Below are 24,035 nucleotides of genomic sequence, written 5' to 3'. Positions count from 1 at the left end.
ATTAAAGAAATGTTAAAGAAATTAATGTCTTTAGGAGAAGCATAAACCTAAGACAAACCTTAGAAAAGAACTAGTTAACTACTAGAAATGAACTGTACAATCACTACTCTCCAGAGACTATGCTGGTTGCTAAGATGTCTCCAACATGTTTCCACTTTACATATGAAAAATGAGGGATAAAAATGTGATAGTGATAGTCTCCTATGTTAAACCCAACATCCATCATCCATTGCGGGCTGTATATTACCTGCTCAGGAATTTCCAAGATGGAAGGACCATGAAAGGGAGAGCACTGAGTATAATCAGCACACTGTGCCTAATTCACCACAAAATGTTTCCTTTGATAGGGATAATGGGGAACATACTATGCAAGCTAGTAGCTCTCCTTTGGGTTCCCCTTCTGGAATCTTACCTTCTGTGAGGCACCATTGAGCAAGCCCCGGTCCCAGAGGGCTTTGTTTCCTGTGGGATCCTCATCCACTTCGTCGTTGGTATTAGGTGGGAGCCTCACCTACAAGGAAATGGCACAACTCACATGGTTTGCTCTGGGAACTTGCAAGCAAGCCTAGAGCACCAAGTCTCCTGCACCTGTCCTGGTGGGCAGGAGCTGTATCTGAGGAGCAAGAAACCCAAGAGAGAATGAACCTGTGAACATGGTTCTAGCATAGATAAGGGCAAAAACAAAGTTCACCCAATATAAACAAGAGGGGTCAGGCTAGGCTTTTAAAAAGACAGGTCAAAATTTGAGGAAGAGTAAAAATAAACACTTGTCTTTAGCTGAAACTGAACCTATCATTATTAAATCACTTTCCACAGGGGCAAGGGTGAACTGGGGAGTGGGGAGAGCCCAAAGGCTGGTAGGAAGGCTTGAAGAACACTCAAAGATTTCTTTGTAGTTAGCCATTTTACTTTACATTTATATCAAGGATGATACTCCTAGGCCTTTGGCTTTACTCGTAACAAACTGAGCCAGCTTTTCCTACACACCACTGTAACTCAAGTAAACAACATCAACTCACCACACAAATGTTGCCAAACTTGTCTGCCCCAGCCACAGTGTCATAGTCGAGGAGGCTAGCTGTAGTAACCCATCGGGGGTAGGTATCATCGGCAAAGATGATGAGTTGGTTCTCGTTACGCTTGTAGCGGACCCAGATGAAACTTTCTTGGACATCAGACACAATTACCCTGTGCCCAATAGTCTGGATCCCAGAAATGTAATTGGCAATGTGCTGCGAAACAACAAAGACAGCAATGGGTATAACCCTAGAGTTGAGAACCCACAAAAAGCCCAATTTTCCTTGACTGCAAAATTTATCTGTAAGAATAGCAAACATTGAACAGATTTCTAGAAAGAAGAGAATAGTGCAAAGTAGTTTTTTAACACAGTAGAAATATAAGCCTAACTCAGATTGAAATTCCTTCTAAAAGCAAACAGGTTAGAAATTTAGTTCTTGGTTTGAAGAAGGCTGTCCTACTCCTGCCCTTCTGAACTCTCCAGAGCTAATTCTGAGCCTGGAATTAGGGGAATACAACACAGTTTTAACAAAGTCCCATGATTCTTAACAGTTAATGTCAATGTCTCTAGTCTCATTAGCTAGATCCTAGCCCTTCTACCAGCATATTTACCTTATTTTCACACTTTCGGAGTAACTTCTTCTTCCCCAGGTCATAGACTCGCAGAAGTTTCCCCACACCAATCAACACCCTCCCCTGGAATGGGGCAATGGCAGCAGGGACCTCTTCCACTGGAGTCTATGAGAGAAAAACAGGTTAATACAACTATTAGAAGGACATACAGGCATTAGCCCTAGCCCTGTCCCAGAAATGAATCCATTCCAGACATCTGGCAGTAAGACAGCTAAAGATAATCTTTCTCATCAGAGAAATAAACCATGCATACAGCACACGATGAAACAGGGTGTTTGGGCAAGAGGTCCTACACACTGCATTTTGCCCAGCAAGTGGATCAGTGTCACAAGTGAAAAGAAGTCCTGAAGCCTAGGGAATGCTGCCTCAGAGCCCATGCTTGGTTTAACTGGCTCCATTAAACAGAAGTAGAACCTTGATATCTAAGACGTCACTGCTGTTTATGGAGGGATGGGAAATGAATGCTACTGAAAAGTGACTAAGGGGTTATAGAGTTCAAAACGATGAGACATTAATTTCCTATATCTTCTGTAGCTCAGAAATCAGCCCTTTCCACCTGCTAACATATTAAATCACTTGAAATTTATATTTAAAAGGAAATACTGCCTAATCCTTACATCTGTAGGCATAATATAGATCTATCTTAGTTTTAAGAGTGAGACAATTTTAACACAAAAAAGGGCCTGTGACTTAAAATTTCCTAGGATGCTCCATTTAAGATAGGGCTGAAGGAATCATATTTATGTATTGTCAGTGTGGAACAGAATATTAATTCTTTACAACTGCTGAATTTGCCACAAACTGCTGCCTGCTTAGTAAGCCTAGTAAACAAGGGGCCAATTCAGTATGTATCTTTGTGGTGAGTGGACAGCACATATGTTTCTTGTGGGACTTATGGACAGGCATCAGGGTATCACTAGAGCCTTCAGCCCCACTATTTTCTGAATGCTCCCAGGATATGGACAGAATCAGTAAGTTGACTCCCAAAGTAATCAACAGAAGACGTGATCCACAAATGAAGCAAAAATTCAGAGTTCAGTGGGACCAAAGATCTAGAAAAACCACAGGCTGGTTCCTACCTTGTGCAAAAACTCCAGTTTCTCCCCATTGTTTACAAGCTTGTAGGTATAGACAAACCCCCCTGCCACAGATCGGGGGTTCAGTATCAGGTCCTTGGCCACACCCACCAGCACATACCAATCCTCACCAGTGTTGGAAAACCTGCATACGGCCACACTGTATAAAGAGAAAGAACCACTCAGTCAGGTGTTAGTCACAATCCAGAAAATCCCTGTTCCAGTTCATAAAACCCTGAAGGCCCTGGGCTTCTTACCTAAAAGCTGCCTCATTCTGCTCCAGCTGGACAAGGTCCAGTGTGTTCCCTTGAATAGGATTCATCACCCGGATGACAGAGGCCCACTGCCCATTGCCAGCCTTGGGAGCTCCGAAAATGGACTCAGGGAGGTTTTCATTAAGGAATGCTGCTGCCATCTCTGCAGCCAGCTCCCGCTCATCCTCCCCTGCTGCTTCCACCATTTCCTAAGTCCAGAAAGCAAGGAGTCGTCAGTGTATTTAAAAATGGGTTATGCATAAGAAATGGGTTAAGTAGGAAGACGATCTCTGGGGGAGAGCTCATAATATATTTTTCTACCTAACTAGTCTAACTTCCCTTGGCATAGTATCTTGTCTCCTCTCTTCTAGGCAGGGCATGGTTCTACAAGGTTGTGACTCGTGGTTTTTTTTTTTTTTTTTAGATTTCTGGGAAGTGTTGGTGGTGTGGGGAAAAAGAAAGCTGTCTTCTTTGGGCCCAAATCCAGGAAACATATAACAGAGCCTGTTCTGGAAGTTCAAGGGCTGAAAGAACTCTGTCCCAGAAAGGGAGCTGAATAATGAACAAACCCAAGTCAGCATAATAGTCCTCGGTCACGAGAAAACCTCTAAGACCAAGCATTCAGCAAAGAACCCCAAAGGACCTGAAAAGAGCCTAGATCTTTAACAAAGAATAAAATCAACAGTTTCAGGGGTTTAAACTTTAAACTTTTCAACATAATTTCATGCAAACATCTTTTAATTTAACTCTTGAAAGTCTCATCACCTCTGCCATCTGCTGCTTCCTCTGAGCTTTTGTGGCTTCAGTGTAGGCATTGTGATCAGTCTCAATGATGATAAGATTGTTACTCTCAGGATGGATGACAAATTTCCTGGGTGTGTACTGCAGTGGAAAGGCTACTTGATTGAAGACTGCACCTAGCTTCTCCAATGCCAAAATCCTAGTTCACAAGGCAAGGCAGTTAGTTATTGGGTTACTCAGGACTTAAAAACTGCTATTAAAAATGATACAGCCACATAACAGAACACTCATGGTTATGAAACAGACCGTGAAGGCCATGCAGTAATGATACTGAATAATTCCCATGACATACTGTTAAGGGAGAAAAATATTCTGTGAAAACAGTGTACATCATATGTTCTCTCTGTAAAAAGGAAAATGAATATATGCATATATTTACTATCAATAATGGTTACATAGGGAAACGGACTTTGGCCCAGTGGTTAGGGCGTCCGTCTACCATATGGGAGGTCCGCGGTTCAAGCCCCGGGCCTCCTTGACCCGTGTGGAGCTGGCCGTGCGCAGTGCTGATGCGCGCAAGGAGTGCCGTGCCGCGCAGGGGTGTCCCCCGCGTGGGGGAGCCCCACGCACAAGGAGTGCGCCCGTGAGGAAAAGCCGCCCAGCGTGAAAAGAAAGAGCAGCCTGCCCAGGAATGGCGCCGCCCACACTTCCCGTGCCGCTGACGACAACAGAAGCGGACAAAGAAACAAGACGCAGCAAATAGACACCAAGAACAGACAACCAGGGGAGGGGGGGGAATTAAATAAATAAATAAATCTTAAAAAAAAAAAAAAATAATGGTTACATAAAGCACATCAATAAAGACAAAAGAAACTAACACAGACTGCCTGAATGGGGGGAAAGTGAGTAGCTGAAGGACATGCTTGGAAAGAAGACATCCACTTAAAAACTTAAGCCAAGTGATCATATCATTCTATAATTTGTCAATGGCTCTCTTACATTAAAGAAAAGAGGACATTCAGGTTTACCTAAAAATTCACCTTGAATCTCTTTTCCTTTCCATTTCCCAATTACATCCCTCCATGAGGACTAAATAAATATAGTGGCATTACTATTCGTTTGTTTAAGATAGTCCAAGAAGGAAAAAAAATAGTCCAACAAAGTAGAATTGCTAAGCCAAAGGGCTTTTGATAGGACTGAGAATACATACTTTAAAAAAAAAAAGATTTTCTTTGTTCTCTCCCCCCACCCCCCACCGTTGTCTGCTCTCTTGTGTTCATTCACTATGTGTTCTTCTGTGTCTGCTTCTTGGCAGCACCGGGAATCTGTTATTTCTTTTTGTTGTATCATCTTGCTGTGTCAGCTCTCCCTGTGTGTGGCACCACACCTGGGCAGGCTGCGCTTTTTTTTTTAATTGCACAGGGTGGCTCTCCTTGTGTGCGTAGGGCTCCCCTATGTGCGGACATCCCTGCGTAGCACAGCACTTCTTGCGTGCGGCAGCACTGTGCATGGGCCAGCTCACCACAAGGGCCAGAAGGTCCTGGGTTTGAACCCTGGACCTCCCATGTGGTAGGCGGACGCCCTATCCATTGGGCCGAGTCTGCTTCCCTATATACTCTTTACAACTGAAATTTCTGAAACTCGACTATCTGTTCGACTAAAACACGGATCCTCCCCAGTCTCCTCCCTCCTCTAAATATACAATGACACTTATTCTGAGCTAGGCCTTGGATGCTCTGGTGAGACTTGCCCCCAAAACTCACATCCTTGTGATTCAAAAGTAATTGCTCCAGGGAGGTGTGGGGAGTGGGGTATATTTTTTAATGTAACATTTTATGTAATCTAAGTATTATTAAAAAAAAAAAAGTAGGGAAGCGGTTGTGGCTCAACTTATAGAGCACCCATCTACCATATGGAAGGTCCAGGGTTCTACACCCAGGGCCTCCTGACCCATGTGGTGAGCTGGCCCACGCGCAGTGCTGCCAAGCGCAAGGAGTGCCGTGCCACGTAGAGGCGTCCCCCGCGTAGGAGAGCCCCACACACAAGAAGGGCACCCCACAAGGAGAGTCACCCCGCGCAAAAAAGCGCAGCCTGCCCAGGTGTGGTGCCGCACACCCAGAGAGCTGATGCAGCAAGATGACATAACAAAAAAGCAGCAGTTTCCTGGTCCCACATGACAAGAATACAAGTGGACACAGAAGAACACACACAGCAAATAGACACAAAAAGGAGACAACGGGGGGGGGGGGGGGGGGGGGGGAGAAATAAATAAAATCTTAAAAAAAAAGAAAGAAAAAATAACATGGAAAAAAAAAAAGGTAATTTTGCTCCATATCTCTTAAAATCAAATGGCATTTGGTTCTTCAATAAATCATTAAGAGGGAAAAGAACCAGTTTAAGTGCAACATGGAATCAAGTAAACTGGTCATGTATCTGAATATATAGCAGAAGAGATAAAATATGAAAGGAAAAAAGAAGATTAAAGGCATGGAAAGCCAGAATGAGAAGATTTAACATGCATCTAGTCAGAATCCTAAAAAAAGTGAGAATAGTCAAAGGTTTTATTGAAATAAGGAACAAAGAAAAATGAACCAACAGATAAAGGAGCACAATATATATCAAGCAAGATAGAGAAATCCTTATTTTCACAGATCTGTAGAAACACAAAAAAGAAAAGGAAAAAAAAAAATTACCTATAGGGCGGTAGACTTGGCCCAGTGGTTAGGGCGTCTGCCTACCACATGGGAGGTCCACGGTTCAAACCCTGGGCCTCCTTGACCCGTGTGGAGCTGGCCCATGCGCAGTGCTGATGCACGCAAGGAGTGCCCTGCCAAGCAGGGGTGTCCACCCCATAGGGGAGCCCCACGTGCAAGGAGTGCGCCCCGTAAGGAGAGCCGCCCAGCGCGGAAGAAAGTGCAGCCTGCCCAGGAATGGGGACACATGCATGGAGTGCTGACACAACAAGATGACGCAACAAAAAGACACAGAGAACAGACAACCGGAGTGGGGAGGGGAAGGGGAGAAAAATAAATAAATCTTTTTTAAAAAATTACCTATAAACAATCTGACAGAAGACCAATAAAAGAGCAAAAATATGAGACTGTGAACCACCACTTTCAAAGTGCTGAAAGAAAACAGCCAACCCAGAATATTTTTTTAAGAGTACAAAATAAAAAACATTTTCTGATACTATGATGGATGACATTCATATTCCCATATCTAATTTCTCTGAAGAAAGATTAAGCCTATTCTTTATTTGGAGAGAGACATTAATTCAAGTATAAGCATACAACTAATTACCCATTTAAGTATCAAAAATTATCTATAATTTAAAAAAAACACAAAACCACCAAATACGGCTTAAAGAAAAAAAGTAAATCACTCCCAATCACTGATCCTATGGTTCTGATTTCTCCAGTTCAATCTTCACACTAACCTCTTTTCTAAAGGCACACTACCATGCCCATAAGGCACAGACTCTAGGCAGAGAGAGCAGCTGACCTGATGCAGAGTCAAAATGAGAACACAGGAGCTGCCACATTGCATTCTTCCTTAAGAATATGAGATTATACAATATTTTCCTAAGTGGGGGCAAATGCCACTGGTGATGTTCAAGAAGACTTCAGGTGGTTCCAAATAGACTAAAAAATACTATTATTAAAAAAAAAACAAAACACAAAACCAGCCTTTCAAAACATTGTTAAGTTTTATAGCATTTTATATGTGCAATTCTATTCTACATGTTACATCGGATAAAAATCCAAATTCCTTTCCATGGCATTCAATGTCTGTCACAATCTAATATTAGCCAACCTCTCTAGCTTTTTACCTTGCCACCCTGCCAGTGACCCCATCCCCATCCAATTACTATGCTAAACCACTCTTTAACAGTTCTTTTCATGTCAAAGGGCTCTACATAATACTGCCCTCTGAACAGCATGCCCTGCCTCCATGTTCCATCTGCTTAATACCTATTTGACTTCCAGGACTCACAACAAATATCTCTTCAGGAAAGCTTTTATTCACTGCCCAGAATGAGTTAGGAATCTTTCTTTTGTACTTATTTATCAACTATATACATACCTCCATAATGGGACTTCTCATAGCATATTTAAAAATAAAAACAGAGTGGATGTGGCTCAACTCATAGAGCATCTGCCTATCAAACAGGAGGTCCAGGGTTCAAACCCAGGGCCTCCTGGCCCATGTGGTGAGCTGGCCCACACGTAGTGCTGCCATGCCACGCAGGGGTGTCCCCTGCGCAAGGAGTGCACCCCGCTAGGAGAGCTGCCCCATGCAAAAAGCACAGCCTGCCCAGGAATGGCACCACACACACAGGGAGCTGATTCAGCAAGATGATGCAACAAAAAGAGACACAGATTCCCATGCCACCTGGCAAGGATGTAAGCAGACACAGAAGAACACACAGCAAATGGACACAAGAGAGCAGACAATGGGGGTGAGAGGGGGGAAGGAGAGAGAAATAAATAAAAAATAAATCTTAAAAAAAAAAAAAATTAATAAAAACACTGCCTTTGGGAAGTGGATGTGGCTCAAGAGACTGAGCCCCCGCCTAGCTTATGGGAGGTCCTAGGTTCAGTTCCTGCTGCCTCCTAAAGAAGACAAGCAAGACAGTGAGCTGGTGTGATAGGCTGGTGCAGTGAGCTGATGCAACAGGGAGACATAAGAAGGAAAACACAATGAGATACAGCAAAGCAGGGAGCAGAGTGGCTCAAGAGATTAGGTGCCTCCCTCCCACATAGGAGGTCCGGGTGCCTCCAAAAAGAAGGTGAGCACACAACAGACACAGCAATGCAAGCAATTGGGGGGGGGTAAGGGGGGAAGGATAATTTTTTTTTAAGTTGGGTTGTCTTTTTGATTGTTGACTTGTAAGAATTTCTCTTCGTATAGATTTAAAAAAAGTTTTTAAAGATACATAGATCATACCAAATGTTACATTAAAAAATATAAGAAGATTCCATAAAGGCCCCCCTTCAACATTACCAAATTCTTTCACCAGTGTGGCACATTCATTGCATTTGATGAATACATTTTGGAGCACTGCTACACACAGTAAAAAAAAATCACTAAAAACCAAAACAAAACGAAAACATCATGGCCTTTTGTGCTAAAGACCATCCACAAATGGGAAAAAATATTTACAATTCATATCTGACAAGGAACTTACATCTAAAAAATAAAAAGAACTATTCCAACTCAATAAAGATAACTCAATTAAAAAATGGGCAATAGATTTGAATCAACATTTCTCCAAAAATATGCAAATGGCCAACAAGCACATGAAAACATGCAACACCATCAGTCTTCAAGGAAATCAAATCAAAACCACAATAATATACCACTTCACATCCATTAGGATGCTGCAATCAAAAAGGCAGATAACAGTGTTGTGGAGAATATGGAAAAATCTAAATTTCCATACATGTAACATAAAATGTTGAGCCACTTTGGAAAACAGTTTGATAGTTCCCCAAATAATTAAACATAAGAATTATGTTTATTACCTATCCAGTCATGACTTTACATAGCTCATTCCCATCCAAAGAAAATTATTTCTATTTTTTTTTTTAGAGAAGTTATGGGCTGACAAAACAATCACGCATAAAATACAGGATTCCCATGCACCACCATAACACAGTAAGTGTGGTACACAATACAATGATGAAAGGACATTACTATAATTGTACTATTAACTATATCTACATTCCATGGTTTAACTTAGGGTTTACTGTATTGTGCAGTTCCATGGATTTAAAAAAAATATATTTTTATACTAGTTAACATACAACCTAAAATTTCCCCTTTAAATAATAACATGTAATTCCGTGCTGTTAATTAATTATATATACAATGTTGTGCTATCGTCATCACCAACACCAAAATTTCTCTATTGTCTCAAATAGAAACCTTGTATACCTTTTATGCCTTCAACTCCCTTATTTCCTACTCCCATCCTGTCCCTGGATCCTATAATTCTAGATTCTCACACTATGAGTTTGATTACCTTAATTATTTCATATCAAAATTCTACACTTGGGAAGCGGATCTGGCTCAACGGATAGTGTTCACCTACCACATGGGAGGTGCAGGGTTCAAACCCAGGGCCTCCTGACCTGTGCAATAAGCTGGCCCATGCACAGTGCCGTGCGACACAGGGGAGCCCCATGTGCAAGGAGTGTGCCCCGTAAGGAGAGCCACCCAGTGCGAAAAAAATGCAGCTTGCCCAGGAATGGCGCTGGGCACAGAGAACTGACGCAGCAAGATGACACAACAAAAATAGATTCCTGGTGCCGTTGACAAGAATACAAGTGGACAGAGAAGAACACACAGCAAATGGACACAGAGAGAGGACAGGGAAGGGAAGGGAGGAGAAATAAATAAAAAATAAATCTTAAACAAAAAAAAAATTCTACACTTAACTGAGGAAACAGCAAACTGTTTCCCACAGCAGGTGCACCATTTTACATTCCCAACAAGAATGAGTTCTTATTTCACCACATTCTCTCCAGCACTTACAATTTTCCTTTTTTAATAGTAGCTATTCTAAGTGCATGTGAAATAGTAGCTCACTGTGGTTTTGATTTGTATTTCCTAATGGTTAATGATGTTACACACCCTTTCATGTGGTTTTTGGTCACATGTATACCTTCTTTGGAGAAATGCCTATTCAAGAAACTTGCCCATTAGTTAATTGGGCTATTTGTCTTTTTGTTGAGTTGAAGGATTTTTTTATGTATTTAGGATATTAAGCTCTTATCAGAAATGTGGCTTCCAAATATTTTCTTCCATTGTGTAGGTTGCCATTTAGCACTCAAGAGAAAGTCCTATGATGCCCAAAGGTTTTTAATTTTCATGAGGTCCACTTTATCTACTTTGTGTTTTGTTGTTTATTCTTTGGGTGTAAAGTATAATAAACTATTGCCTAACTCAAGGGCAAATTCTAAGAGTTTGACAGTTCTGACTTACATTTAGGTCTTTGATAAATTTTTTATTTTTGTATATGGTAAGAGGTAGGTGTCCACTTTCATTTTTTTTTGCAAACGGAGACCCAGTTTTCTCAACACTAATCATGGAAGAGACTATTCTTTCCCACTGAGTGGTCTTTCCCTTTGTCAAAAATTAGTTCACTATAAAAGAGAGGATTGATTTCTGAACACATCACGTTACATTTCTCTTGCAGCTTTCAGAGCTCTCCTTATTCTTTGCATTAGACAGTTTGATCAGTATGTGATACAGCATATTTTTCTTCAAGTTGTTCTGTTTGGTGTTCTCTGATCTTCCTGGATGTGCATATTCACCTATTTGCTAGGTTCGGTAAATTTTCTGTCATTATTTCTTTGAATATTCCCTCTGGCCCCTTTTCTTCTTCTGGGACTCCCATTATGCATATATTAGTACACTTGATAGTGTCCCGAGGTCTCTCAGAATATTTTCAATTTTCATAATTCTTTTCTCTTCTCAGCCGGACCCATTTCAATTGTCTTGCCTTTAGTTTTCAGATACCTTCTTCTGTCAGCTTCAATCTTTGGAAATTTTTCATTTCAGTTGTTGTGATCTTCAACTCCAGTAGTTCTGCTTGGTTCCTTTTTAAAATATCTCTTTATTGAAATTCTCGTATTGTTCATTCACTGTTTTTCTTATGCCCTTTAGTCCTTTCTCTGTATTTTCCTCCATCTCCTTGAGTATACTGAAGATCATTTTTTAAAAAAGTCTTTGTTCATTATGTTCAGAGTCTGGTCTTCTTTCTTTGTTCATGTTTTCAGGGTAAAAGTCTCTTCCTCTGAATGGACAATCATTTCTTTTTTCTCTATCTTGTAATCTTTTGTTGCACACTGTACATTTTAATATTTTAAATTGTTAACTCTGGGATTTATTCCCTGAGATGACTGTTTCTTGAGTTTGTAGCCGGCTGATGATATGCCAGATTTTGAGTGTCAGGAACTAACAAAACCAAGCAAATCAAAACAAAAAACCAAAAAACCAACAAAAACACACCTTTTACCATCTTTGCAAAGTGATTCTGCATTGGCTGATGCTTTCCTATCAGACAGGTCGAAGGCAAACGCAAAACACAGGGCACACGGTCCTCTCTCTCATTTCTGGGCTTGTGCTTACTAGTGGCCATAGGAGTTCCCATGTTTACAGGAGTCTGAATGCCCCCTTACCTCCCAGGAAACAGATCTCCCTGTCCAGGGTCTTCCACTGCAGTACTTAAAGCGGGTAAGCCTTTGCCAAAGGCTGCCTACAACTGTTTCTTATACTACTTGAGTTGTATCAAGCTGCTTTTGCCTGTAGAACAAATTCTGGAAGGGAGAACACTTCAGAGAAGTGTTTCCCTAGTCAGTCTCTCCCAGTTGGAACAAGGTCAGGGACCCAGAAAGGGAGGCCCACTGGCTCCGTATTGCCCTGTGATGTTTCCTTCCTCCTGAATAACCTTTAAGTATAACAACCACGTGTACTAGAGAGCAAATTTAAGACTAAAACACAAACACAAATCCATTATTTAGACCCTCACAAATCTAATCCCACAACTTCCATCAATTTTCTTAAATTCCACGTGATATTAGAGATAACTTGTCCAAGTCTCATGGTGATCATTTTTATGCCATAGAAAGGGCTAAGATAGAAATTATTCTGCCCCTCATAAAATTTTAGAACTACTAGACAAACTATTCTATATGTTGACTGAAAATGACCATAAAAGATACTTTATAAAATTTTATGATTAGTTTAAATACCACTATTTTTGATATTTAAACTATGCCCCAAAGAGCTGTGCTTTTATCTTTTTCGTGCAGTGCCCTCCCTGAAAGATTTTGTTTTATGGAGAAAAAAAGTTCTGCTGCTAGAAAACAGTCTAAATCTATAAAAATTTAGAGGAGTTTAAGAGCCAAATTATATAAACAATGAGAGAGTCCATGGAAGAAGCTACACTGAGACTAGGCCTCGAAAGACAGGTAGGACCTTGACAGGTACAACTGTATATGGGGAAGCATTCCAGGTGAAGAAATAGAGATAAAAGCAACAGTAACTAATTCATCAAGAGGCCATAAACCAGTATGAGGAGCCAATAGTTATAACCAGGACATGAACACCTCTAAACAATTTATATTGAGATTGAACTTTTAAAGATGTAATACTGGAAATGACAAGATTAAGTGAGAAAAGTGTACTACTGATTCAGTGTCTGCTCTAAAACTACTCCAACGGCATTGTTTTTCCACTGGAAAACACCTTAGATCTCAAGAAGACTGCACTGCTAAGTATTACAACTCAGCCCTGGACATCTAAACAGAAGCTATGACTCCAAACACCAAAACCTGGCTACCAGGTTCTTGAATCCCTGAACAGGAGCCAAAAGAAGGTTTCAATTTCAACACACTAGTTCCATAGTGAAGAGCTGGCTCTCTGCTCTCTCTTCACAGCCTCCTTCAATACTCAGACAGAAGCACAGTAGAAGCCCTTGTGAGAAAGGCTTCCTGCTGGCTTCAGCCCTGGGACTTACCTCAGGGTGTTGGTGGAGATGGCCACAATGCCCTCAGGACATTGTTCAGAGGCAAAACCAGATGCAAATTCCAGGGTCTCATAAGACAGTGGGGTGAGATGGAAGCGAGACTGGTAAGAATAGCTCAACCATGAGCGACTTGACATGGCCAATACCTGAGTAAAAAAAAAACATCTTCAATGAGCTTAGGAAAAAATCAGAAACATGGTATACCAACAAAAAACCCTATCCTCAAATTTCAGTCAGCATTTCCAAAAGAATTTTAGAAAATTAAAAGGCAATCTTAAGGAAAAAAAGATAGAAAAGAGGCCGTATGACTGGGCCTAATATTTGCTGAAAACACCTGACCTAGGCTAATCACTTAATCTCTTCGAGTCTCAGTTTCCACACGTATAAAATGGGAGTACTACCACAAAGCTACCACTAGGTCAGAGTATTGCATCACTAATACTCTTTGCTACAAAAGACATAATGTTTCCCAGCCATTCACATCACAGAGTAAACCATGATATTAATCCAACAGACTCAGGTAAACTGACAAGATTGCTCATGGCCAATGGTGACCTCGACTGGAGGTTTCTAGGCACCTGCAGCCCATCTGCCTATCATTTTTTTTTTTTTAAAGATTTATTTATTTTATTTAATTCCCCCCCCTCCCCCGGTTGTCTGTTCTCTGTGTCTACTTGTTGCGTCTTGTTTCTTTGTCCGCTTCTGTTGTCGCCAGCGGCATGGGAAGTGTGGGCGGCGCCATTCCTGGGCAGGCTGCACTTTTCTTTCGCGCTGGGCAGCTCTCCTTATGGGTGCACTCCTTGTGCGTGGGGCTCCTCTATGCAGGGGACACCCCTGCGTGGCGCGGCACTCCTTGCGCACATCAGCACTGCGCATGGGCCAGCTCCACACGGGTCAAGGAAGCCCTGGGTTTGAACTGCAGACCTCCTGTGTGGTAGATGGACGCCCTAACCACTGGGCCAAGTCCGTTTCCCCCATCTGCCTATCTTGACATCTGAAGGTCTAGCAATATCCCAGCTAATCTATAACTAAAGAGTGCTATGGAACCACAGTTAGGAAACTCTGCATTAAGGGACACAAGAGATCCTACAACAAAAGAAAAAAAAGAGATCCTACAGGATGGAAACTAATGGAGATGGAGCTAATGTAAAACCAACTGTATACTGATGGATTAATAAGGGTTAATAAGGAGATTTTTCTCAGCTAGCACTAACATAAGAACAGGCTGCCGGCCCTTTTACTTACTGCCTCTTGCCCTTGCATCCGGACACGGAAGAGTTTCACAGGACGGGACCCCAGGTACCTAGTGCGGGTGTCAGAGAGATCACCAGTAACAGGGTCCAGGACAGTTCTCAGCAGCACACCATTCTGATGAAAAGAAGAGAGATGCATAAAGCCTAAACATGGAAGCTCATCACTAAAGTGAGGGAACCTCCCCCTGGAAAACATGCATAAGTTCAGAGCAGATGGAAGGAAATGGCTTAGGGATTTGAGGAAGATCCTAATAATCAGACAGCCATTCATTTATTCTATCACTAAATCACTCACTCATTCATTCATATAGTTACTGGTTACTGAGCATCTAAGTAAAATAAAATTTAACATATATTTTTAAATTAAGGCTATATACATACACTTTTTTTTTACCCATCTACGTTAAACTCTGCCTAAAACTTTAAAAATTTTTAAAAAATATCTGTAGTTAAAAATAACTGGGCCTCTTCAGATTAAAATGTATCTAAAGCAAACTACAGACTGTAGTGAATAGTAATGTATTAATATTTTTTCCATCAATTGTGGAAAAAGAGAGTATTATTTTGACAGAAACCAGACACAGAGTACTGCATATTGTTTAACTCCATTTATATAAAATGCAAATATAAATAAAGTTATAGAGATGGAATTAGATTAGTGGTTATGTATGGCAGGAGATGGATAGCAGAATTGAAAGTTAATTGGCTAAGGGAGGGGCTGTTCTCTTTCGGAGTAATAAAAATGTTCTAATACTGGCTGTGGTGATGAATACACAACTCTGCAACTATACCAAAACTTACTGAATGTACACTTCAGAAGGATTGTATGATACTGAATGTATCTCAATAAAATTGCTAAAAACAAAATAAAACAAAACAAAACTGGTTCTCCTAACTGTGGTCTCTAAACACTATTATCACTGTAAGGAAGAAGTCCTCTAACAGAAATGGTTAACACAGACCTGGGGAAGGAATGTTTCAGATAAGCATGGGATAACCTTGTGCCAGAAGGCAAGGAAGCCAAAGATACTGGGGTCATGTGAAAAGGACAAAGTATGATGGTAGCATAACACTGAAGGTATGATTAATACCACTGAATTAAATACTTAAAAATGATTAATAAGGCAATTGTTATATGTTACCACATTAAAAAAAAAGAAAAGAACATGGGAAGTAGATGTAGCTCAACTTGTTGAGCCATTTGCTTCCCACCTACAAGGTCCTGGGTTTGATCCCCAGTATCTCCTGAAAACAAAACAAACGAATGAAAAACAAAAACAAAAACAAAAACAACCAACTCTCACTGGAGAGTGGATGTAGCTCAACCAGAGTGGCTGGTTCCCATGCCCGAATTCTTGGGTTCAATCCCTGGCACCTCCTAAAAAAAGGACAAAGGAGACAATTTAAAAGAGGAGCTCCTACTCGTCTAATAAGATGAGGCATTTGGGCATCCTTAAAAAAGAGGCTGTGAAAGTCTGAAGCGCAAATATATGAAAATCCACAAGTTAACAGTACTAAAAAAAAAAAACAAAAAAAAACTTTACCAGTCACCACTGGAGATTGTCATGGCACCAAGTCCTTACTTTGAAAACAGGGAAACAAAGGAAAAAAAGTAACCTTTTTTCAGGGTAAGCAAAGAGGGGGTGAAATAAATTTTGTCTTTAGAGAATTCCAGCTATCAAGGAGACCAAATTATCATTTTTCCAACCCCTAGTGAAATAACTAATCTAGGCACTGTTATCAATGGCTGCATTAGGTAAAAGGTTGATAGGGAGCCATAAAACAGATGAATTTAAATAGACGTAAATATTCAGACATCACTAAAAATAATACAAACAGGCATTTTATACCCCTGATGTGATACAATAGGAAGAAAATAGCAACACCTATAAAATATTGTTGCTTCAACTCACACACGTAAAAATTAAATCTGAATCTAATCAACCTCTAGCATCTGAATGTCTGATACCAACCAGTACATATGGCTAGTCAGAATTGAGAGTACAGTGTAAGATATAAATTGCATTTCAAAGACAAAAACAAGTGTATCACTATTTTTATATAATGGGTAAGATAAAACTTATTAAAATTAACCACACCTGTATCTTTTTGTGGCTATTAGAAAATTTTACACATGTGCCTCATATTATATTTCTACTAGGCAGCACTGGTCTAGATCTATTATTTTATAGGAAATACAGGGGTAGAGGAATATTGACCACACCATAAGCAATGAATCTGACAAATCTAGAAAGTGGAAAATTTGCCTCAGAACAAATAATCTGGTTTCTTAGAATCAGTTAATTTTAAAAGTAAATTAAAATAAAATTTAAAAAAAAGGTGAATGCAGTCATGAGACATAAAAGATAAATAAAGCAAATGCAAAGTATGGATGGCTTTGTTAGGATCTCAGGTAGAAGGAACTATAAAGACATTCTGAACACAATGAAACAGGCAAAACTGAAAACTACAAAGTATCCAGATGATATTAAGGAATTACTATTAAATTTTGTTGGGTGAGTAATGGTATTAAGGTCTAAAAACAACCACAAAATAAAAAAATAAAAAAACTACATCAATAAAAGCGACATTCTCAAAAACTTTTGGATGAAATGATATGACATCTAGAATTTGCTTTAAAGTACTCTGATCTAAAATAGACCGGGGGGGGAGGGGGGGGGGGACAGGACGACGACGACACAGCCAGGGGAATAAATCAATCTTAAAATTATATGAATAAATAAAGATAAATACATTTTAGTTGTTTGTCAGTAATTTTGGAGGCAAACTTGAATTCTTTAAGCTGGAATCTGTTATATTTCAATTCTTTCTAAAATTAATGTATCCACCCAATGTCGACAACTGCTTTAAAAAAATTCTTTAAAAAAAGGAGCAGGAATGCTAGGACAAGTGGCACCCAGAGCAAAGCAGCACTGCTTACTTTTCATAAAGTGGTTATTTGAAACCCTGGGCTCAGAAAACACCTGGATTTGAACAAAGGAATGCATGAAACCTAAAGAAGGTCATACAATACCACCAATGTCAATCTCTGGATCCCTTACCTGTAGCCCAATGTTCAGGTAAAGGAAGCCAATTGAGCCCCTCTCACCCAGCTCATCCTGCTTCTCAGTCCCACCCATTTCCACAATACACAATGATTCAGGCTGGGCTGGGAGAGCCTGCATGCTCAGAGGTTGCAAACAGTCCTAAGGGGAAAAGAAAGAAAATGGTAAAAACATGGAAATGACTAATTTTGGAAAAAACAAATCCAGAGAAATCTACAAGTGAAGAACTTTCTTGTGGATATGGAAAACCTGAGGAATGAGTTCTAAGAAAGTTGTGGGATAAACTGAATCTAATTAAACTATCTCAGATAAGGTAAGAATAGGATCATGCTTTACAATTTTGTCAAAATGGAAAACTGTTAAAAGTAAATTAATGGTGGGAAGTGGACTTGGCCCAATGGATAGGGTGTCTGCCTACCACATAGGAGGTCCACAGTTCAAACCCCGGGCCCTCCTTGACCTGTGTGGAGTTGACCCATGTGCAAGTACTGATGAGCGCAAGGAGTGCCCTGCCACACAGGGGTGTCCCCCGCGTAGGGGAGCCCCACATGCAATGAATGCGCCCCATAAGGAGAGCCGCCCAGCATGAAAGAGAGTACAGCCTGCCCAAGAATGGTGCCGCACACACAGAGAGCTGACACAGCAAGATGATGCAACAAAAAGAAACACAGATTCCCGGTGCCGCTGATAAGGATAGAAGTGGTCACAGAAGAACACACAGCGAATGGACAGAGAGCAGACAACTGGGGGATAGGGAAGAAGGGGAGAGAAATACATTTTTAAAAATCTTAAAAAAAAAAAGTAAATTAACGAGGGAAGCGATTGTGGGTCAAATGACAGAGCGTTTGCCTACCATATGGAGGGTCCAGGGTTCTATATCCAGGGCATCATGACCCATGTGGTGAGCTGGCCCACACGCAGTGCTGCTGCACGCAAGGAGCGCTGTGCCATGCAGTAGTGTCCCGTGTAGGGGTTCTCCATGCGAAAGGAGTGTACCCCACAAGGAGAGCTGCCCCGTGCAATAGAAGTGCAGCCCGCCCAGGAATGGCACCGCACAGGGGGCTGAGGCAGGAAGATGACGCAAAAAAAAAAGCGCAGTTTCCCAGTGCCGCATGACAAGACTGCAAGCAGACACAGAACACACAGCGAATGGACACAGAGAGCAGACAATAGGGGGAAGGGGAGAGAAATAAATAAAATAAATCTTAAAAAAAAAAAAAAAGTAAATTAACGGGAGCAAATATAGCTCAAGCAGTGGTTTGCCTGCTTCCTACATGTGAGGTCATGGGTTAGGTTCCTGGTGCCTCTTAAATACAAAAAAAACCACAAACAACAAGCAAACAAACCAAAAAACCAACTCAGGGGAGCTGACGTAGCTCAGTGGTTGAGTGCTGGCTTCCCACTTGTGAGGTCCTAGGTTCAATATCTGTCCCCAGTTCCCCACCAACCTTCTCCCACACCCCCCAAAGAGTAAATTAACAAAGGATACCACCCCTAAAAGTCACCTAAGGACCTGGAGTGAGCTCAATTGCTTTCAAGCCAACTTTTTTTTTAACCATAAAAGGGAAGTTAAGGCTTAGCCAAAATAGCAGTTAGTGCCCTCAGACAGTGTTCTTAAACTACTGTAGGAAGACTCATGAGGTGTGCTGCTATAATACATCAGGGGAGGCAACAGGTGCGGATAGATTTCAGGGTCCAGTCCAGCTGATCTCAGACGGAGACGTAAGAAGTGGGCCAGGTGCTCAGGTTCCAAATGAAAGACCCCTGAAGTTGAGGGTGACACTCACTGAAGGGTCCAGAGAGATGATTCTGACAGTGTTGTCTACCAGTCCCACAGCCAGGAAGCGAGACCGCTGCTCTCCAGGGGGCACATTGGCCAGGCTCATGCACACTACATCTGCTGACATCTCTTTCCGTTCTGTGTACTCATTCAGCTGTCCTGACTACAGAAGTGAGGACAGAAAGAGATCACCAATCACATGGGGATAGGTGAAGACACTCAAATTTACCTCCAAACTCTGACACCAGGGAAGGGTTTTTAGATTCTTTTCTCCTTTTCTCTCTCTCCTCTTACTAGAGTCACCAACCAAAAATTTTCTCTATTTGCGGTCCCAAGGCTGAATTTAGGCTAATGGTATGCAAAACAGGTCTCATACTAATGAGAATGAGAATCAAGAGATCTTTGACAAGTTCATTGCTCCATCAGTTTTTTAGGTTGTATACGTCATTAGAATTAACTTAAAAACAAAAACAAAAAACCCACAAACAAATCTCAACCAAAGTTACACTTAGACTATTAGGCATTCTAGTTGTTCTACAAGTTAGGCACATCCAGAGAATACACAGAGCAAGATAATTAACTGTACCCAGTTATCTTTTCATATAGAAAGACAAAAAACATTTTTCACAAATGTATTCAAATTGCAGAAATTAAATTTTGCACCAAGTATTTGGTAGAAGATTAGAATGTGAAGGGAAGGAGGAACAAGTGTTTCACTGCTAAGGTGGGATTTCATAACTACAGTCAGAATTAGACATCAATTTCACTTTTCTCTCCCCTGTAATGATTAGCTTGTGGACACTTTCACTCCCCAATTCTCTCTCTGAGTGAGTACAATCTAGATGCCTGGACTACAACTCTCATCCTTATTTCTGGACTCTATATAAACCCCACACTGAGAGTTAAAATAACATACAGGATCCATCTCGAAATAGACCAGCTCTCCTCCTGTCAGGGCAATCACCACCTGCCTCTGGTTCACTGCACACTTCACTATTGTTTTCTTTCCTGGGGTCTTCCATTCATTAACTCTCTTGTCAGCTCGTATGTGCCGGATGCCATCTGGATATACCTAAAGTCACAAACATAAAAAAACTCGACTGTAGCCAACTGATTGATCACTCAGAATGATCCTCATCTCCATCACATCTGTTACCATATCCCTATCAGATCAGGAATTACTGTATTTAAGGCACCAGATGGGTCAATGACAAAAAGTAGGGTTAAAAGATCCTAGGAAAAGCACCTTAAAAAAGTTCATGTTTCACAGTGTCCAAAGAAGTTCAGAGCTCATTAAAAAAATAACTATGGATACCTTTAATATGGAGATGAAAGCAGTAGTGATATGTCTCTGTTAACAAACGAGGAAATGGCAACACTGACAGGTATGTTATGTGCCAAAATTCTCCAAGTGAACAGCAAAGTTATTCAAAATCTGAAAGACCTATTTTTCAATGCAATTCTTTAGACTGACAACACAATATGTTCCCAACCTAAGGCTTTCTGGCAGGTATATGGGTGGGAAAACCATGAACACAGTAGTCCATACCACAATGAGTACAAAAAGAGGATAAAGCAAGTTGAGTATTAGATAAGTATAGATAATCCTCACCTGCACTAAGGCATCATCTCCTAACAAGGAACAGGACAAGGTTGGGGTGGTACCCAGGAACCCAGAGTCAGTCACTTCTTCCACAGTCTCTCCAATGGACAACACAAGGGTGGCGTTCACAAAAGACACAATGATGTAGGCATCAAACTCATCTGAAAAAGGAAAGACGAGTTGGTTAGCTAAGAACTCATTAGTTACAAAGCCAAATGAGACACACAAAGTTTTCTCTCAGAAACCTTCCAAGTCACTTCTTCCATGCGTAGTGATCATACACACAGTCATATGGCCAAGAGGACAAAATGATCCAAAAGATAATCAAGGGTCATAACAGCCTACAGATATATTTTGCCTCTTTAAATACCCATATACACAGAGTACTTTATGTCCACCTCTAAAACCTCGCGTTTTCTTGAGACATTAACTAGAGAAATGAGAAGACAAAGCAAGGAAATCAGAGACATAAGGAAATTTAAAAGAAAGTTTACATATATTGAAACTAGAATTCTTTTATTTGTGCCAGTTGCCAATCACAACTCATTCTTAAGAAGAGATACTCCTTATAACCAGGAAAAGATCCCTAGCTTCTGCCAAAGCAGTTTATGTGGGAATACAGGCTCTAATGAATAAATAGAGATACACCAGCCTCCATGAAACGAAGTCATTCTAGGGTTGGAAACAGAATCCTAGCATGTCCCAAGAGAAATGATATAAGAACATTAGACAACCAAGAAGTGGGGGCAGGAGGGAGAAGGGAACAAGTTGTTTATATTGTTAGCCCTTGACCTCTATGGTTTTTCATTACTTAAAAATACAACTACCCAGTAATCATGAGCAATACCGTTTGGATTTGCTTTTCATTTCACAAAATGTATTTGGATAAACAAACGCTAATGAGTATCTCAAGGAGGTCAGAGGACCTGAGGCATAAAGGCAACGCTAAAAATTTCTTAAAAATCCCAGTTAAAAGCCAAACTACTTCCCATATAACCCACTCTACAACATCAAACAGTCCCTGTGTGCCTCGTGTCCTCTGCCCCCAGTACAATGTCTGGCCATAAAGCTTGGTAAAAATTGAATAAAGCCACATTTAATTTTTAAAGAAGAGATGAGATTTTCCTACTTCATGTGAATTTTCGGCAGCAATTCCACCCATACCCTAAAATTAGGTAAAGGGATAGACTCACTCCCAGCAGGAGCTATAGAGCCCTGTATTTGCACGAGCCTTTGTCACAGCTCAATGCCACAGGGTTGGTTCCATGTCACCAACATCAAGAACAAAGTTTTAGTTTCAAAAAATGTGGTTCAGCTGAAATAAGGTTACTAGATCAGTTCAAAATAATCATCATTCTTTACCAGAAAGAAGGGCTAAGTGAAGATACATCATTTGTGGAGACTATAGTAGCGTTCTAACCTATTAGAAGGATATAAAATCAATGTGATAGGTAGCAATCAGAATTCTTAAATATAAATATATGGAAATAAATAGAATACAGGAGACTGCTTCTTAAATAGCAACGGTAAGTTGTGAAACTTTTATTTCAGTTAATACACATTATACTGGGTAGCTGACAGGCAAGGCTTTCCCAATGGGTGTGCTCTAATACAGCTGGATCATGAATCCAGAGTAAGGGTTCAATTTCCAAATCATAAGGAGTAACACCAGACAACATAAGAGTTGGTTTATTATGACTGCATCATTATAAAATATGACTAAGAACATGGTTGTCCCTAGAATGAGTGTCTGAATAGCTTAAAACATAACCAAAATTGGTCTCCATGTGACACCAAACCTGGAGCCTTACTCCAGCCGTTTTTTGTTTTGTTTTAAATTTTTATTTCTTCTGGCTGTTTCTGAATTGGAAATTTCTGGTGTGCAAAATGATGGAATTGCTTAATTTTACCATTATACAAATATTGTTCCTTTCCTACATTCCCATTACTGGAACCTTATACCTGAAAAGCTGGGCCAGAAAAAAAAATCAGAGGCAAACAAAACGCTCTAACTAGTCAGAATTTCTAGTCTCTTCCCTCAGTCAAGGGGAAAAAAATGGTCTCCAGAAAGAGACCACAGACCTTTGACTTATATCCAAGAGAATGGGAGGAGGGAAGATTGCCCAAGCCCTTACCTTCCTTTTATTAACTGAGGCCCCAGACTTCTGAGATATAAAGGAAAAAGAGATATTCAGTGGACTTAAATAAGTATCATGCTTTTGCTAGTAAATTCAACAATGGTATCTGAAAACTTCTATCACAGATTTCTTCAACATATCCCTATGAATTCTTAGCATACTATAACTTCCACCTGCCCCATTCTATAAGTAAGAGGACCTACAGATTAGTTGCTCTTAATGTCCTAATGATACAGGTTAAAAATTGGGAGTTCCAAATAATTTCAGTGAAGGTAAATGACAAAGGAATTATAAATATCCACGTTGCCTTTTTCTAGGGGTTGCATATCTCATAAAAACTTTAGTCCATATCTCAGTGAAGAACCTACTGGGGCATGAGAAGGAATTTTTAGGTCTTGATTAATTAGGATTTCTATCCATCTGGTCACTGCTGAAGCACTCCCTAGAGGAGGGAATGCTTTACTCTTCTTCCCATCTTAATATTTAAGGCTCAATAAGCAGCTCATGCCAAATGGTAAAGTGAGCAACAACCCAGATGATTTAAGCCTCCTATACCTCATTCTTACTTTATATTCAGACTACCTGGTGCTTGCCTTGCCTGAGCACAATTCTTGAATACACTCAAAAGCTTTCTCCAGAGCTTGATCTTTTAATCAGTACATCTGGAACATACGAAGTCTAAGAAAGAATATGAAGCTAACATTTTCTAGTTACAGGCTCTTTCAGCTTAGTGAAAGAAAAATTAATCATATGTTCTGTAGGGGAAAAGAAAGAGAACCTGATTCCTACCACAAACCATTTAATATACAGGCAGAAGGACGTGCATCATTATAATGCACATGGGATGTCCAACTGCAAAGTTACCCTCTGAAAGATGCTGTCAGGGCAGCCTCAACATTTTGTGCAGGACCCTCTCCCTGGGTAAACTACAAGACCCCAT

General features: G+C 40.5%; 1 protein-coding gene across 8 annotated transcripts in view; it reads right to left on the bottom strand.

Annotated features, from left to right (window-relative positions):
• The window catches only part of SF3B3 (splicing factor 3b subunit 3), a 58,549-nt gene that overhangs the window by 2,231 nt on the left and 32,283 nt on the right, over positions 1 to 24,035 (bottom strand). For all 8 annotated transcript variants that reach the window (XM_071209083.1, XM_058279743.1, XM_058279741.2 and 5 more), the window contains exons 12-23: positions 20,967 to 21,118; positions 20,271 to 20,426; positions 19,362 to 19,517; positions 17,572 to 17,715; positions 14,502 to 14,624; positions 13,248 to 13,402; positions 3,746 to 3,920; positions 2,984 to 3,189; positions 2,730 to 2,886; positions 1,630 to 1,755; positions 1,020 to 1,232; positions 413 to 511 (exon numbers count right to left, since the gene is read on the bottom strand). In XM_071209083.1, the coding sequence (XP_071065184.1) occupies positions 413 to 511; positions 1,020 to 1,232; positions 1,630 to 1,755; positions 2,730 to 2,886; positions 2,984 to 3,189; positions 3,746 to 3,920; positions 13,248 to 13,402; positions 14,502 to 14,624; positions 17,572 to 17,715; positions 19,362 to 19,517; positions 20,271 to 20,426; positions 20,967 to 21,118 (1,862 nt within the window). The remainder of the gene's footprint in view (positions 1 to 412; positions 512 to 1,019; positions 1,233 to 1,629; positions 1,756 to 2,729; positions 2,887 to 2,983; positions 3,190 to 3,745; positions 3,921 to 13,247; positions 13,403 to 14,501; positions 14,625 to 17,571; positions 17,716 to 19,361; positions 19,518 to 20,270; positions 20,427 to 20,966; positions 21,119 to 24,035) is intronic.

The sequence above is a fragment of the Dasypus novemcinctus genome, chromosome 18 (assembly GCF_030445035.2).
Source record: "Dasypus novemcinctus isolate mDasNov1 chromosome 18, mDasNov1.1.hap2, whole genome shotgun sequence".
NCBI lineage: Eukaryota > Metazoa > Chordata > Mammalia > Cingulata > Dasypodidae > Dasypus > Dasypus novemcinctus.
Note: the sequence above shows the minus strand (reverse complement) of the source record. Positions and strands in the feature narration are given on the sequence as shown.